This window comes from Electrona antarctica, assembly GCF_951216825.1.
Source record: "Electrona antarctica genome assembly, chromosome: 14".
NCBI classification, from domain to species: Eukaryota; Metazoa; Chordata; class Actinopteri; order Myctophiformes; family Myctophidae; genus Electrona; species Electrona antarctica.
Window position 1 is genome coordinate 1,361,320 of NC_136795.1, and position 15,220 is coordinate 1,376,539.

Genomic DNA, 15,220 nt, shown 5'->3' on the forward strand with positions numbered 1-15,220 from the left:
TGAATCTACATGTTCACAAACTCCTCTAAAGTTCATAAACATTAGACCCGATTTAAAGGAATCATTGTTGCTTATGAATTAAACAATGTCGATTACGTATTGCACAATGTATGCCTCTGATCACTGTATTCACATTCATGTCAGATGAAACTGGTTTAGCTGACACTCTAATATCCTTTTGTGTATAGTATTAGGATGAACTATTTCTTGGAAAAGATGGGTGGTCCTTAAAAGGACCGTTGTGTTTTAATAGCAGACTATGCAGTTTACTTTGAGCTGGTGTACTTGGTCACAGCCTTGGTGCCTTCAGACACGGCGTGCTTGGCCAGCTCACCGGGGAGCAGCAGGCGGACCGCGGTCTGAATCTCCCTGGATGTGATGGTGCGGCGCTTGTTGTAGTTAGCCAGTTTGGAGGCTTCACCGGCGATGCGCTCAAAGATGTCGTTGACGAAGGAGTTCATGATGCCCATGGCCTTGGAAGAGACGCCGGTGTCGGGGTGGACCTGCTTCAGGACCTTGTATATGTAGATGGCGTAGCTCTCCTTCCTGGACTTTCTGCGCTTCTTGCCGCCCTTCGCAGCGGTCTTGGTGACGGCTTTCTTGGAGCCCTTCTTGGGCGCTGGCTTTACTACTTCAGGCATGTTTCTTTCTCAGTGATTTAAGAAAAGGAGTGAACTGTGTTTCGGCGTTGCACCAGTATTTATAGCAAGTCTATGCAAATGAAGTGTGCTACTCCCAGCATATGATTGGCTTCTTCTGCCACTGCTCATGTGACCCACAGAGGGAGGAGACTCACACTGGTCCTCATTCACAACGGCGTTTACGCTCATAACGTTACGTAACGTGAGCGGAGCGTGAGCGGACAGGCATTTGCGTGGATTCCCACATTACGTGGGAATTCATGAACTTGAACGTGAACTTGACGGTGACGTTGTTTGGTCGGAAACTCCGCTATAAACTGCGCCAGCTCAGAGGGTCGTGTACTGCTTGCGTAGATTTATTCAGAAGGCTTTAGTCTTCATGCTGACTCAATTAAAAGTCCCCAAACCTCAGATAAAATATGTAGGCATGTGTCAACATTGGTCAGCACATACAAAAAATGATAGCTTATATAAAAGCCAAGTATCACTTGTATGCCTAAATGCAAGCATTCTAGAGGCAGGTTAGCCTAGAGTCCCATACAGAAACTGCCCCTGCAAGCCCGACACCTTTTTATTTATTTATTAGGATATTTCTAGCATGCGCGATTGCGCTGCTCACTTGACAGCTTTCTACTCGCAGTGCAACGGTTGTGAGCTTGTAGATCGGCTCTCGCGGACTCGCGCTGCATGTTAAAAAACAAACTCACAATTATTATAAGAACATACACTTATCTGCATTCTGCACTGTACGAATCCAACGTTGTTTAGTGTAGTAATGCCTGCAGTAGGCCTATTGAAATTGTTTTGTTACGGAGCTCCTTTGAGTCACACTGTCGGTGTGTGTGTGTGGACAGTCCAATCTGGGTGAAATTCACATTGGAAAATGAATATAACGGCGAGCCTGGCCCGGACAGAACAGATTATTTCTATGGTTCACAGACATGCCGGTCTGACAGACAGACAGCAGTCACGAGGGCTAATTAGCCCTATACAAATATAGAAGTCCACATTATTGCATCAGCGCGTGCAATTCGGCCAGTCATAGTTTTAAGCCAGTGCACCTTAATGAATTATAATATGGGGAACTTATAGCTAGGCTGTAGGCTACTACATTGATCTCATCATGAGATCAATCAAGTTTGGTGCCAAATGTCCCGTGAATCATTTTAATATGACGACATCATGAAATGAACCTGCACTTAGATCTGACAAAGAGGAGGCTACCCGCCGTATGTGGTTCTCCACATGGCATTCAGACAGATGACAGTGAGATGATATTAATCTATTCCCCGCATGAATCAATGCAGCTCTGATAAAAATATCGGATATATGTTTTACCTCTGCAAAGGTGTGAGTGAGCAATTGTTCAATAGAAAAGAAAAGGCTTTATAATATAATTGCCAAGTATAGGCTAGCTTGCTGCCTTGGTCCCGAACTTAAATAAATAAATGGCCAAGCTGCATTTTATACGGTAAGTCAGCTTGCCATTGCTGTAGCGGTGCAGACTCGAGCAGCGTTCACCGTTTTGTAAGCTTGGGAAAATGATTTATATAGTTTAATGGTAGGCTATAGACAATATAAAGAATCACGCACAAATGTAATGGTATATGGATGTAAAAAAAGAGACTGTGGTCGCTCCGGCGCTTGACATGGTCAGATCATTTTCTTTTAATTTCCTGTCCTTTGATGGATTGAGTGTCAGTTTGTACAGTTTGTATGGTAGGCCTATAGTGGTATACTTTATACAATGGTGCAAAAACTTGTTTGTGGTCCTGTGGAATTATGAAATTAATAGAGGGCTATATTCATGATATATCTGCACAGCACTGACTGACCGCGGCAGTATAGCCTAATTTCTTTCCAGCAATCATTTTTATTTTAATTTGTGAAGCCACTATACTGGAAACTATCATTATTTTGTTGCATTCCGTCAGGAGGACCTCTATTTCGTTTGAGCTGTAAGGCCTATAGTTCTTTTTTGTTTTTTTTACTGCTGTCATGCTGAGTCATGCTTGACGCCTTTTATGGTGTGAAATGGGGCGTGGATCAATGCAAATGAAGTTATCCGCTGATTTTCCGATCATTTGGCACCCGCTCGCATTCACCTGCGTATCTCACAACATACACCTGCGTACCTGTGGTACACACCGCTCTTTGAATTGCACGGCAAAACAACGTTGCGTGATCGGACGGAATTTCCCGCATCTGTTTACGCTTCCGTTACGCTTCCGTTACACTCTGGTGTATTTCTCCTTTGTGAATGAGGACCACTGTCTTTGTTTCTGCATTGATTGATTGATTAATTGATTGAAATATCTATTAACAGTTTGCAAAATCTACTGTCGCTAAAATACAGACTAGGGTAAATGAGTAAATCTTCTATTCCACGCTCCAAATTAAATACAATTATAACCCACGTTCTAATCTCTCAATGCATTTATATAATCTAGTAGTCAGTCCACTAAAAGACTATGGTCCTCATTCACAAAGGAGAAATACGCCGAGTGTAACGGAAGCGTAACGGAAGCGTAAACATATGCGGGAAATTCCGTCCGATCACGCTACGTTGTTTTGCCGTGCAATTCAAAGAGCGGTGTGTACCACAGGTACGCAGGTGTATGTTGTGAGGTACGCAGGTGAATGCGAGCGGGTGCCAAATGATCGGAAAATCACCGGATAACTTCATTTGCATTGATCCACGCCCCATTTCACACCATAAAAGGCGTCAAGCATGACTCAGCAGACAGCAGTAAAAAAAACAAAAAAGAACTATAGGTCTTACAGCTCAAACGAAATAGAGGTCCTCCTGACGGAATGCAACAAAATAATGATATTTTCCAGTATAGTGGCTTCACAAATTAAAATAAAAATGATTGCTGGAAAGAAATTAGGCTATACTGCCGCGGTCAGTCAGTGCATGCTGTGCAGATATATCATGAATATAGCCCTCTATTAATTTCATAATTCCACAGGACCACAAACAAGTTTTTGCACCATTGTATAAAGTATACCACTATAGGCCTACCATACAAACTGTACAAACTGACACTCAATCCATCAAAGGACAGGAAATTAAAAGAAAATGATCTGACCATGTCAAGCGCCGGAGCGACGACCACCACCTGCAGTCTCTTTTTTTACATCCATATACCATTACATTTGTGCGTGATTCTTTATATTGTCTATAGCCTACCATTAAACTATATAAATCATTTTCCCAAGCTTACAAAACGGTGAACGCTGCTCCGCACCGCTACAGCAATGGCAAGCTGACTTACGGTATAAAATGCAGCTTGGCCATTTATTTATTTAAGTTCGGGACCAAGGCAGCAAGCGTCTCGTATTCCAAGCTAGCCTATACTTGGCAATTATATTATAAAGCCTTTTCTTTTCTATTGAACAATTGCTCACTCACACCTTTGCAGAGGTAAAACATATATCCAATATTTTTATCAGAGCTGCATTGATTCATGCGGGGAATAGATTAATATCATCTCACTGTCATCTGTCTGAATGCCATGTGGAGAATGGATTTGTTCTGATCATGGACACGTAGGCATAGGCCTATAGCTATTTAAATTTTCAACCATATACGGCGGGTAGCCTCCTCTTTGTCAGATCTAAGTGCAGGTTCATTTCATGATGTCGTCATATTAAAATGATTCACGGGACATTTGGCACCAAACTTGATTGATCTCATGATGAGATCAATATAGTAGCCTACAGCCTAGCTATAAGTTCCCCATATTATAATTAATTAAGGTGCACTGGCTTAAAACTATGACTGGCCGAATTGCACGCGCTGATGCAATAATGTGGACTTCTATATTTGTATAGGGCTAATTAGCCCTCGTGACTACTGTCTGTCTGTCAGACCGGCATGTCTGTGAACCATAGAAATAATCTGTTCTGTCCGGGCCAGGCTCGCCGTTATATTCATTTTCCAATGTGAATTTCACCCAGATTGGACTGTCCACACACACACACACACCGACAGTGTGACTCAAAGGAGCTCCGTAACAAAACAATTTCAATAGGCCTACTGCAGGCATTACTACACTAAACAACGTTGGATTCGTACAGTGCAGAATGCAGATAAGTGTATGTTCTTATAATAATTGTGAGTTTGTTTTTTAACATGCAGCGCGAGTCCGCGAGAGCCGATCTACAAGCTCACAACGCGTTGCACTGCGAGTAGAAAGCTGTCAAGTGAGCAGCGCAATCGCGCATGCTAGAAATATCCTAATAAATAAATAAAAAGGTGTCGGGCTTGAAGGGGCAGTTTCTGTATGGGACTCTAGGCTAACCTGCCTCTAGAATGCTTGCATTTAGGCATACAAGTGATACTTGGCTTTTATATAAGCTATCATTTTTTTTGCATATGCCTACATATTTTATCTGAGGTTTGGGGACTTTTAATTGAGTCAGCATGAAGACTAAAGCCTTCTTAATACATCTACGCAAGCCGTACACGACCATGAGAGGTGGCGCAGCTTTCAGCGGAATTTCCGACCAACCCACGTCACCGTCAAGTTCACGTTCAAGTTCATGAATTCCCACGTAATGTGGGAATCCACGTAAATGCCTGTCCGCTCACGCTCCGCTCACGTAACGTCACTTTGGTCCTCATTCACAACGGCGTTTACGCTCATAACGTTACGTAACGTGAGCGGACAGGCATTTACGTGGATTCCCACATTACGGGGGAATTCATGAAGTTGAACGTGAACTTGACGGTGACGTTGTTTGGTCGGAAACTCCGCTATAAGCTGCGCCAGCTCTCATGGTCGTGTACTGCTTGCGTAGATTTATTCAGAAGGCTTTAGTCTTCATGCTGACTCAATTAAAAGTCCCCAAACCTCAGATAAAATATGTAGGCATGTGTCAACATTGGTCAGCACATAAAAAAAATTATAGCTTATATAAAAGCCAAGTATCACTTGTATGCCTAAATGCAAGCATTCTAGAGGCAGGTTAGCCTAGAGTCCCATACAGAAACTGCCCCTGCAAGCCCGACACCTTTTTATTTATTTATTAGGATATTTCTAGCATGCGCGATTGCGCTGCTCACTTGACAGCTTTCTACTCGCAGTGCAACGCGTTGTGAGCTTGTAGATCGGCTCTCGCGGACTCGCGCTGCATGTTAAAAAACAAACTCACAATTATTATAAGAACATACACTTATCTGCATTCTGCACTGTACGAATCCAACGTTGTTTAGTGTAGTAATGCCTGCAGTAGGCCTATTGAAATTGTTTTGTTACGGAGCTCCTTTGAGTCACACTGTCGGTGTGTGTGTGTGTGTGTGTGTGTGTGTGTGTGGACAGTCCAATCTGGGTGAAATTCACATTGGAAAATGAATATAACGGCGAGCCTGGCCCGGACAGAACAGATTATTTCTATGGTTCACAGACATGCCGGTCTGACAGACAGACAGCAGTCACGAGGGCTAATTAGCCCTATAAAAATATAGAAGTCCACATTATTGCATCAGCGCGTGCAATTCGGCCAGTCATAGTTTTAAGCCAGTGCACCTTAATTAATTATAATATGGGGAACTTATAGCTAGGCTGTAGGCTATTACATTGATCTCATCATGAGATCAATCAAGTTTGGTGCCAAATGTCCCGTGCATCATTTTAATATGACGACATCATGAAATGAACCTGCACTTAGATCTGACAAAGAGGAGGCTACCCGCCGTATATGGTTGAAAATTTAAATAGCTATAGGCCTATGCCTACGTGTCCATGATCAGAACAAATCCATTCTCCATATGGCATTCAGACAGATGACAGTGAGATGATATTAATCTATTCCCCGCATGAATCAATGCAGCTCTGATAAAAATATCGGATATATGTTTTACCTCTGCAAAGGTGTGAGTGAGCAATTGTTCAATAGAAAAGAAAAGGCTTTATAATATAATTGCCAAGTATAGGCTAGCTTGCTGCCTTGGTCCCGAACTTAAATAAATAAATGGCCAAGCTGCATTTTATACCGTAAGTCAGCTTGCCATTGCTGTAGCGGTGCGGAGCAGCGTTCACCGTTTTGTAAGCTTGGGAAAATGATTTATATAGTTTAATGGTAGGCTATAGACAATATAAAGAATCACGCACAAATGTAATGGTATATATGGATGTAAAAAAAAGAGACTGCAGGTGGTGGTCGTCGCTCCGGCGCTTGACATGGTCAGATCATTTTCTTTTAATTTCCTGTCCTTTGATGGATTGAGTGTCAGTTTGTACAGTTTGTATGGTAGGCCTATAGTGGTATACTTTATACAATGGTGCAAAAACTTGTTTGTGGTCCTGTGGAATTAGGAAATTAATAGAGGGCTATATTCATGATATATCTGCACAGCACTGACTGACCGCGGCAGTATAGCCTAATTTCTTTCCAGCAATCATTTTTATTTTAATTTGTGAAGCCACTATACTAGAAAATATCATTATTTTGTTGCATTCCGTCAGGAGGACCTCTATTTCGTTTGAGCTGTAAGGCATAGTTATTTTTTGTTTTTTTTACTGCTGTCTGCTGAGTCATGCTTGACGCCTTTTATGGTGTGAAATGGGGCGTGGATCAATGCAAATGAAGTTATCCGCTGATTTTCCGATCATTTGGCACCCGCTCGCATTCACCTGCGTACCTCACAACATACACCTGCGTACCTGTGGTACACACCGCTCTTTGAATTGCACGGCAAAACAACGTTGCGTGATCGGACGGAATTTCCCGCATCTGTTTACGCTTCCGTTACGCTTCCGATACACTCTGGCGTATTTCTCCTTTGTGAATGAGGACCATAATGAGCGTAAACGCCGTTGTGAATGAGGACCTATGGTCCTCATTCACAAAGGAGAAATACGCAAGAGTGTAACGGAAGCGGAACGGAAGCGTAAACTGATGCGGGAAATTCCGTCCGATCACGCAACGTTGTTTTGCCGTGCAATTCAAAGAGCGGTGTGTACCACAGGTACGCAGGTGTATGTTGTGAGGTACGCAGGTGAATGCGAGCGGGTGCCAAATGATCGGAAAATCAGCGGATAACTTCATTTGCATTGATCCACGCCCCATTTCACACCATAAAAGGCGTCAAGCATGACTCAACAGACAGCAGTAAAAAAAACAAAAAAGAACTATAGGCCTTACAGCTCCAACGAAATAGAGGTCCTCCTGACGGAATGCAACAAAATAATGATATTTTCCAGTATAGTGGCTTCACAAATTAAAATAAAAATGATTGCTGGAAAGAAATTAGGCTATATTGGAAATTAAAAGAAAATGATCTGACCATGTCAAGCGCCGGAGCGACGACCACCACCTGCAGTCTCTTTTTTTACATCCATATACCATTACATTTGTGCGTGATTCTTTATATTGTCTATAGCCTACCATTAAACTATATAAATCATTTTCCCAAGCTAACAAAACGGTGAACGCTGCTCCGCACCGCTGCAGCAATGTCAAGCTGACTTACGGCATAAAATGCAGCTTGGCCATTTATTTATTTAAGTTCGGGACCAAGGCAGCAAGCTAGCGTATACTTGGCAATTATATTATAAAGCCTTTTCTTTTCTATTGAACAATTGCTCACTCACACATTTGCAGAGGTAAAACATATATCTATATATTTTTATCAGAGCTGCATTGATTCATGCGGGGAATAGATTAATATCATCTCACTGTCATCTGTCTGAATGCCATGTGGAGAATGGATTTGTTCTGATCATGGACACGTAGGCATAGGCCTATAGCTATTTAAAATTTCAACCATATACGGCGGGTAGCCTCCTCTTTGTCAGATCTAAGTGCAGGTTCATTTATGATGATGTCGTCATATTAAAATGATTCGCGAATTTCGTGGGACATTTGGCACCAAACTTGATTGATCTCATCAATGTAGGCTAGTAGCCTACAGCCTAGCTATAAGTTCCCCATATTATAATGAATTAAGGTGCACTGGCTTAAAACTATGACTGGCCGAATTGCACGCGCTGATGCAATAATGTGGACTTCTATTTTTTTATAGGGCTAATTAGCCCGTGACTGCTGTCTGTCTGTCAGACCGGCATGTCTGTGAACCATAGAAATAATCTGTTGTGTCCGGGCCGGGCTCACCGCACCGTTATATTCATTTTCCAATGAATTCGTACAGTGCAGAATGCAGATAAGTGTATGTTCTTATTATAATTGTGAGTTTGTTTTTTAACATGCAGCGCGAGTCCGAGAGCCGATCTACAAGCTCACAACGCGTTGCACTGCGAGTAGAAAGCTGTCAAGTGCAGCGCAATCGCGCATGCTAGAAATATCCTAATAAATAAATAAAAAGGTGTCGGGTTTGCAGGGGCAGTTTCTGTATGGGACTCTAGGCTAACCTGCCTCTAGAATGCATGCATTTAGGCATCCAAGTGATACTTGGCTTTTATATAAGCTATCATTTGTTTGTGTGCTGACCAATGTTTTTTTTGTACACATGCCTACATATTTTATCTGAGATTTGGGGACTTTTAATTGGTTCAGAATGAAGACTAAAGCCTTCTGAATAAATCTACGCAAGCAGTACACGACCCTCTGAGGTGGCGCAGCTTTTAGCGGAGATTCCGACCATCCGACGTCACCGTCAAGTTCACGTTGAAGTTCATGAATTCCCACGTAATGTGGGAATCGACGTAAATGCCTGTCCGCTCACGCTCCGCTCACGTTACGTAACGGTATGAGCGTAAACGCCGTTGTGAATGAGGACCCATTTGCTTGCCCTGAACCACTTTGTACCATTGCTGTGATGAGTGAGGTAATTTGACTTCAAGCAGACCTTGTTTGATTTAAATATGTATTAACAGTTTGCAGAATTACAGGATATTTCAAGCACAACTCAATACAAAGACTCTTAACTGCGAGTGGACAACCCAATACAGCATTACACTTGTTTAATAGAGCGTCCACCTTGTTCAATTCATCAAAATATTTAGATACGTACAAATACCCCTTTATTATAGCCAGAGAACAGAACAGGAATTCATCATAAAGGAGGTAAAAAGGGGAAGACTAGCAGTAAGGGCGGTGGTAAAATGGAGCTGTTTTGTTTAATTTGTTCATTTGTTCATTTGCTAGTAGACTGCCAGAGGTCATTTGTAAATGGTACCACATTGGCTTCTCAGACACTTTGCCATGCATATTTAGTCTCATGTTTGAAAACAAATCTAACCTATCTTGTCATATTTATTATTTACTATTTCTGAGCAGCCTGTATAACAACAATGACTATAGGCCAATGGTGAATTTAGGTGATGATGGTTGGAGATATGCAACCAATCTGTAGGCTATTAAACAGTCGTGTTGGAAATAAATGTGCCTGTGGTGAATGAGATCTCACCTTAATCTAGGTCCCATGTCCCATTGTTTTAATGGCTGCATGGTTTTATACTCTATCATTTGAATATGATTGCACAATATTGTTGCTAGGAATGGCGTCCTGTATTATGCTCCAGGTCTAGGAAACGTTATGCTGCCAAAGGGAGGGGTTCGAATCCCGTCAGAAACAGACATACATTTATTTATTCATTCATGTATTACTTTATTCATTAATGGCTGCATGCTATACTCCAATGGCGATTGTTACATTTCTAAAGCATAGGCTATGTATTGTTGTTGGAGATACAGTCACAGGAAGGAGACGGGGTTGTCTTCCTGTTTAATGACAACAAAACATAGGCTACGGGCCTACGGCTAAGGTCCACTTCCACAACGCAATAATGTGAGTGTCCGTCTGCCCAAGAATCGGATCGGATAACGGATTGGGTATGTTTTGGCATTGTGACAGAAAAAAGGGGCATTTGCGAGGACAGCTATGCCTTATGTCTCCGTTAGAACATCAGCTCGTTGCTACGGCGACGGATGACGCGATTTCGTTTTGATCTGATTTCGTCAAAAAATAACACGGCAGGCAAAATTTTTTTGCCAACGGCTGATTCGGTCTGGCTTATTAGCCAGGCTAGCCTAAATATAGCCAACATTTAGGGCAAAGTATATAATTATTGTAATCAAAGGTTTGTATTGATTTGTTTAAATTAGCATTGATCCTTTGTGCCATGCTTATGTAGCTGGCTGCTGCTACAGTTTGTGGTTATTAAATCAATATCAGCATGGGCATATAATCACAATGATAGAATACACGTGCTGGAAAAAAAACATTTAAGTTTAACCAGTGTTCACAAGCTTATATAGTAGTTCATACATTATATCCAATTCGTTGCGTTGCTTTTGTATTAATTTAGTGCCTTGTTATTGCAATTTTCATTTCGTCTGAGCAGTTGACATTAATGTCTGTCTCATGACCTGGAGTCAAATTACTAGTCAAATTAATTTTGCTTCTTACAGTATTTGGATCAACTCTTTGTTGGAAAAGATGGGTGGTCCTTAAAAGGACCGTTGTGTTTAGAGCAGACAGAACAGTTTACTTGGAGCTGGTGTACTTGGTCACAGCCTTGGTGCCTTCAGACACGGCGTGCTTGGCCAGCTCACCGGGGAGCAGCAGGCGGACGGCGGTCTGAATCTCCCTGGATGAGATGGTGGAGCGCTTGTTGTAGTGAGCCAGTTTGGAGGCTTCACCAGCGATGCGCTCAAATATGTCGTTGACGAAGGAGTTCATGATGCCCATGGCCTTGGAAGAGACACCGGTGTCAGGGTGGACCTGCTTCAGGACCTTGTATATGTAGATGGCGTAGCTCTCCTTCCTGGACTTTCTGCGCTTCTTGCCGCCCTTTGCTGCGGTCTTGGCGACGGCTTTCTTGGAGCCCTTCTTGGGCGCTGGTTTCGCTACTTCAGGCATGGTTCTTTCTGTGTGTATTGAAGAAAATAAGTGACCTGTTCGTGGCGTTGCACCAGCATTTATAGCAAGCCTATGCAAATGAAGTATGCGACTCCCAGGAAATGATTGGCTTCTGCTGGGACCCACAGAAGGAGGAGTCTCACACTGTCTTTGTTTCTGCCAATCTTATATCTTGACTATAGCGTGCGTGTGCCTGTGTGTGTGTGTGTGTGTGTGTGTGTGTGTGTGTGTGTGTGTGTGTGTGTGTGTGTGTGTGTGTGTGTGTGTGTGTGTGTGTGTGTGTGTGTGTGTGTGTGTGTGTGTGTGTGTGTGTGTGTGTGTGTGTGTGTGTGTGTGCGTGTGTGTGTGCGTGCACGCATAGACCACTGCATATAGAGGCAACATTCAGTTAATGCTCTCTTCATACTGGAAATGCATTCTGTGTTAAGATTAATAATTATTCACATTTATGCATGCATTGCAAAAAATAATACATGTGAACCTAAACATGTTTAAGGAACACGTCTGATCTTCATCGCCACAGCCTTTAAGGAGTACGATGCACCCTTCCAGTGCCTCCAGACTACACCCTTATGTGCATGAGGCGTCGGTCCCCACAGGTAAACACCATTGATGTTAGCCTTGAGACAAGCCTTGTACCAAAATGCCCCGTAAAACAGAATTGCACAGTTCTGGCCATGGGTGTCCTGATCTTTGTCAAAGGTTGAGAATTTCCCACCATTGTGATAGGTCAGTGAGTCTCCTGCTCCTCCGTCACTGAAGCCAGCAACCTGCAGCTTGTAGCCGTCAGCCTCAGAACCCACGGAGAAAGAGGAGTAAGAGGCAGACGCCGTGTTTCCCTCAAAGTCCTCCATGTCCACCCTCAGCTGATACTTTCTGTCGTTGGTGAGGAGATGCATGTTCTCCAGTCCCAGCCAGTACTCGCCTGATGCGTCTCCAAACCCAGCTTGGTACTGAGCCCAGGGTCTGTAGAAGTTCAGCGTGCCGTCCACTCTTCTCTGGATGACGGTCCACTTCCCTCCGTCTGTGTCCATGTCACAGTAGACCTTGACCGGTGCAGTGGTGGGGTAGATGGAGCACACTCCACTCTGTGTGGAGATGTTGTAGATTTCATCACAGTCCAGAACCAAGTTGAGATCACAACGAGGAGCAGAGTGGACTGTTACAGCCAGAAACAGAACTGCAACAACAAGTAGCATCTTGAAGTATTTAAAGTTGCACCTTGTTGTTCAGATCAAAGGATTTCTGAGTGTGCTGCGTCAGTGTATGTTCAGCTGCAGTAGAAGGTTCAATGCAGTCTGGGTTAGAGGACCCTCTTTTATAAGGATGATGACGTATTGACAGTAAAGGGATTGTACTGTACAAGTATTCTGCACCAGGTCTGACCAGTTTGGCTGCCAACATGCACACGCACGCACGCACACGCACACACACACACACGCACGCACGCACGCACGCACGCACGCACGCGCGCACACACACACACACACACACACACACACACACACACACACACACACACACACACACACACACACACACACACACACACACACACACACACACTCGGTCAGTTGTAACCCCTGAGTATTATTGCCTATAGCATAAAATAGACTTAAATTGATGTATTCACTTGTTTATAGCCTAAAGAAGGGATATAATGAAGGGATATGACGGGGGGTGGTGGGTCGCGTTGCCTGTCCATATGCAGATCAGACATTCAAATGCTAATCCTGTTTCACCTGCCAGGTAGGGTATGTATACAGTATTGTACTCTACTTGTTCACAATTAAACCACCACCATAGCAAGAACACCCTGTTCTTGCTATGGCTGAGCCTGCCGTTGAAACCTGCCGTCGACCCAGCGACAGAACACAGAACCGGCCGAGGTGGACAGCACTAGTGTACTGTCTACATTCACTGCACCGCACATGGCCACATGGCCCCATGACGATTATAAAAGCATTTCGTCTATGCCTGAGACATAATGATGTATGATGATGATAAGAGCGCCCCTCACTTCACATGGGGGTGATTTTTATGAACTGGAAATAGTGTATACATTGGTCCTCATTCACAAAGGAGAAATACGCAAGAGTGTAACGGAAGCGGAACGGAAGCGTAAACTGATGCGGGAAATTCCGTCCGATCACGCAACGTTGTTTTGCCGTGCAATTCAAAGAGCGGTGTGTACCACAGGTACGCAGGTGTATGTTGTGAGGTACGCAGGTGAATGCGAGCGGGTGCCAAATGATCGGAAAATCAGCGGATAACTTCATTTGCATTGATCCACGCCCCATTTCACACCATAAAAGGCGTCAAGCATGACTCAGCAGACAGCAGTAAAAAAAACAAAAAAGAACTATAGGCCTTACAGCTCAAACGAAATAGAGGTCCTCCTGACGGAATGCAACAAAATAATGATATTTTCTAGTATAGTGGCTTCACAAATTAAAATAAAAATGATTGCTGGAAAGAAATTAGGCTATATTGGAAATTAAAAGAAAATGATCTGACCATGTCAAGCGCCGGAGCGACGACCACCACCTGCAGTCTCTTTTTTTACATCCATATACCATTACATTTGTGCGTGATTCTTTATATTGTCTATAGCCTACCATTAAACTATATAAATCATTTTCCCAAGCTTACAAAACGGTGAACGCTGCTCCGCACCGCTGCAGCAATGTCAAGCTGACTTACGGCATAAAATGCAGCTTGGCCATTTATTTATTTAAGTTCGGGACCAAGGCAGCAAGCTAGCGTATACTTGGCAATTATATTATAAAGCCTTTTCTTTTCTATTGAACAATTGCTCACTCACACATTTGCAGAGGTAAAACATATATCTATATATTTTTATCAGAGCTGCATTGATTCATGCGGGGAATAGATTAATATCATCTCACTGTCATCTGTCTGAATGCCATGTGGAGAATGGATTTGTTCTGATCATGGACACGTAGGCATAGGCCTATAGCTATTTAAAATTTCAACCATATACGGCGGGTAGCCTCCTCTTTGTCAGATCTAAGTGCAGGTTCATTTATGATGATGTCGTCATATTAAAATGATTCGCGAATTTCGTGGGACATTTGGCACCAAACGTGATTGATCTCATCAATGTAGGCTAGTAGCCTACAGCCTAGCTATAAGTTCCCCATATTATAATGAATTAAGGTGCACTGGCTTAAAACTATGACTGGCCGAATTGCACGCGCTGATGCAATAATGTGGACTTCTATTTTTTTATAGGGCTAATTAGCCCGTGACTGCTGTCTGTCTGTCAGACCGGCATGTCTGTGAACCATAGAAATAATCTGTTGTGTCCGGGCCGGGCTCACCGCACCGTTATATTCATTTTCCAATGAATTCGTACAGTGCAGAATGCAGATAAGTGTATGTTCTTATTATAATTGTGAGTTTGTTTTTTAACATGCAGCGCGAGTCCGAGAGCCGATCTACAAGCTCACAACGCGTTGCACTGCGAGTAGAAAGCTGTCAAGTGCAGCGCAATCGCGCATGCTAGAAATATCCTAATAAATAAATAAAAAGGTGTCGGGTTTGCAGGGGCAGTTTCTGTATGGGACTCTAGGCTAACCTGCCTCTAGAATGCATGCATTTAGGCATCCAAGTGATACTTGGCTTTTATATAAGCTATCATTTGTTTGTGTGCTGACCAATGTTTTTTTTGTACACATGCCTACATATTTTATCTGAGATTTGGGGACTTTGAATTGGTTCAGAA

General features: G+C 43.0%; 3 protein-coding genes across 3 annotated transcripts; all 3 read right to left on the minus strand.

The window, feature by feature from the left end:
* Positions 1 to 250: 250 nt before the first annotated feature.
* On the minus strand, positions 251 to 644 carry LOC306936434 (histone H2B-like). Its single transcript, XM_079519931.1, has one exon. The coding sequence runs from the start codon at positions 639 to 641 to the stop codon at positions 267 to 269; it is 375 nt and encodes a 124-aa protein (XP_079376057.1). The 5' UTR covers positions 642 to 644; the 3' UTR covers positions 251 to 266.
* A 10,389-nt stretch (positions 645 to 11,033) lies between these two features.
* On the minus strand, positions 11,034 to 11,555 carry LOC306936427 (histone H2B-like). The gene has a single exon (XM_079519924.1). The coding sequence runs from the start codon at positions 11,470 to 11,472 to the stop codon at positions 11,098 to 11,100; it is 375 nt and encodes a 124-aa protein (XP_079376050.1). The 5' UTR covers positions 11,473 to 11,555; the 3' UTR covers positions 11,034 to 11,097.
* A 408-nt stretch (positions 11,556 to 11,963) lies between these two features.
* LOC306936385 (microfibril-associated glycoprotein 4-like) lies at positions 11,964 to 12,718 on the minus strand (the record flags this gene model as incomplete). Its single annotated transcript, XM_079519879.1, has 1 exon — positions 11,964 to 12,718. The coding sequence occupies exon 1, from the start codon at positions 12,669 to 12,671 to the stop codon at positions 11,964 to 11,966; it is 708 nt and encodes a 235-aa protein (XP_079376005.1). The 5' UTR covers positions 12,672 to 12,718.
* Between the last annotated feature and the right edge of the window lie 2,502 nt (positions 12,719 to 15,220).

Bases quoted from the DNA above. Each gene is read 5' to 3' on its own strand.
- LOC306936434 (XM_079519931.1), bottom strand. From the start codon at position 641: ATGCCTGAAGTAGTAAAGCCAGCGCCCAAGAAGGGCTCCAAGAAAGCC.
- LOC306936427 (XM_079519924.1), bottom strand. From the start codon at position 11,472: ATGCCTGAAGTAGCGAAACCAGCGCCCAAGAAGGGCTCCAAGAAAGCC.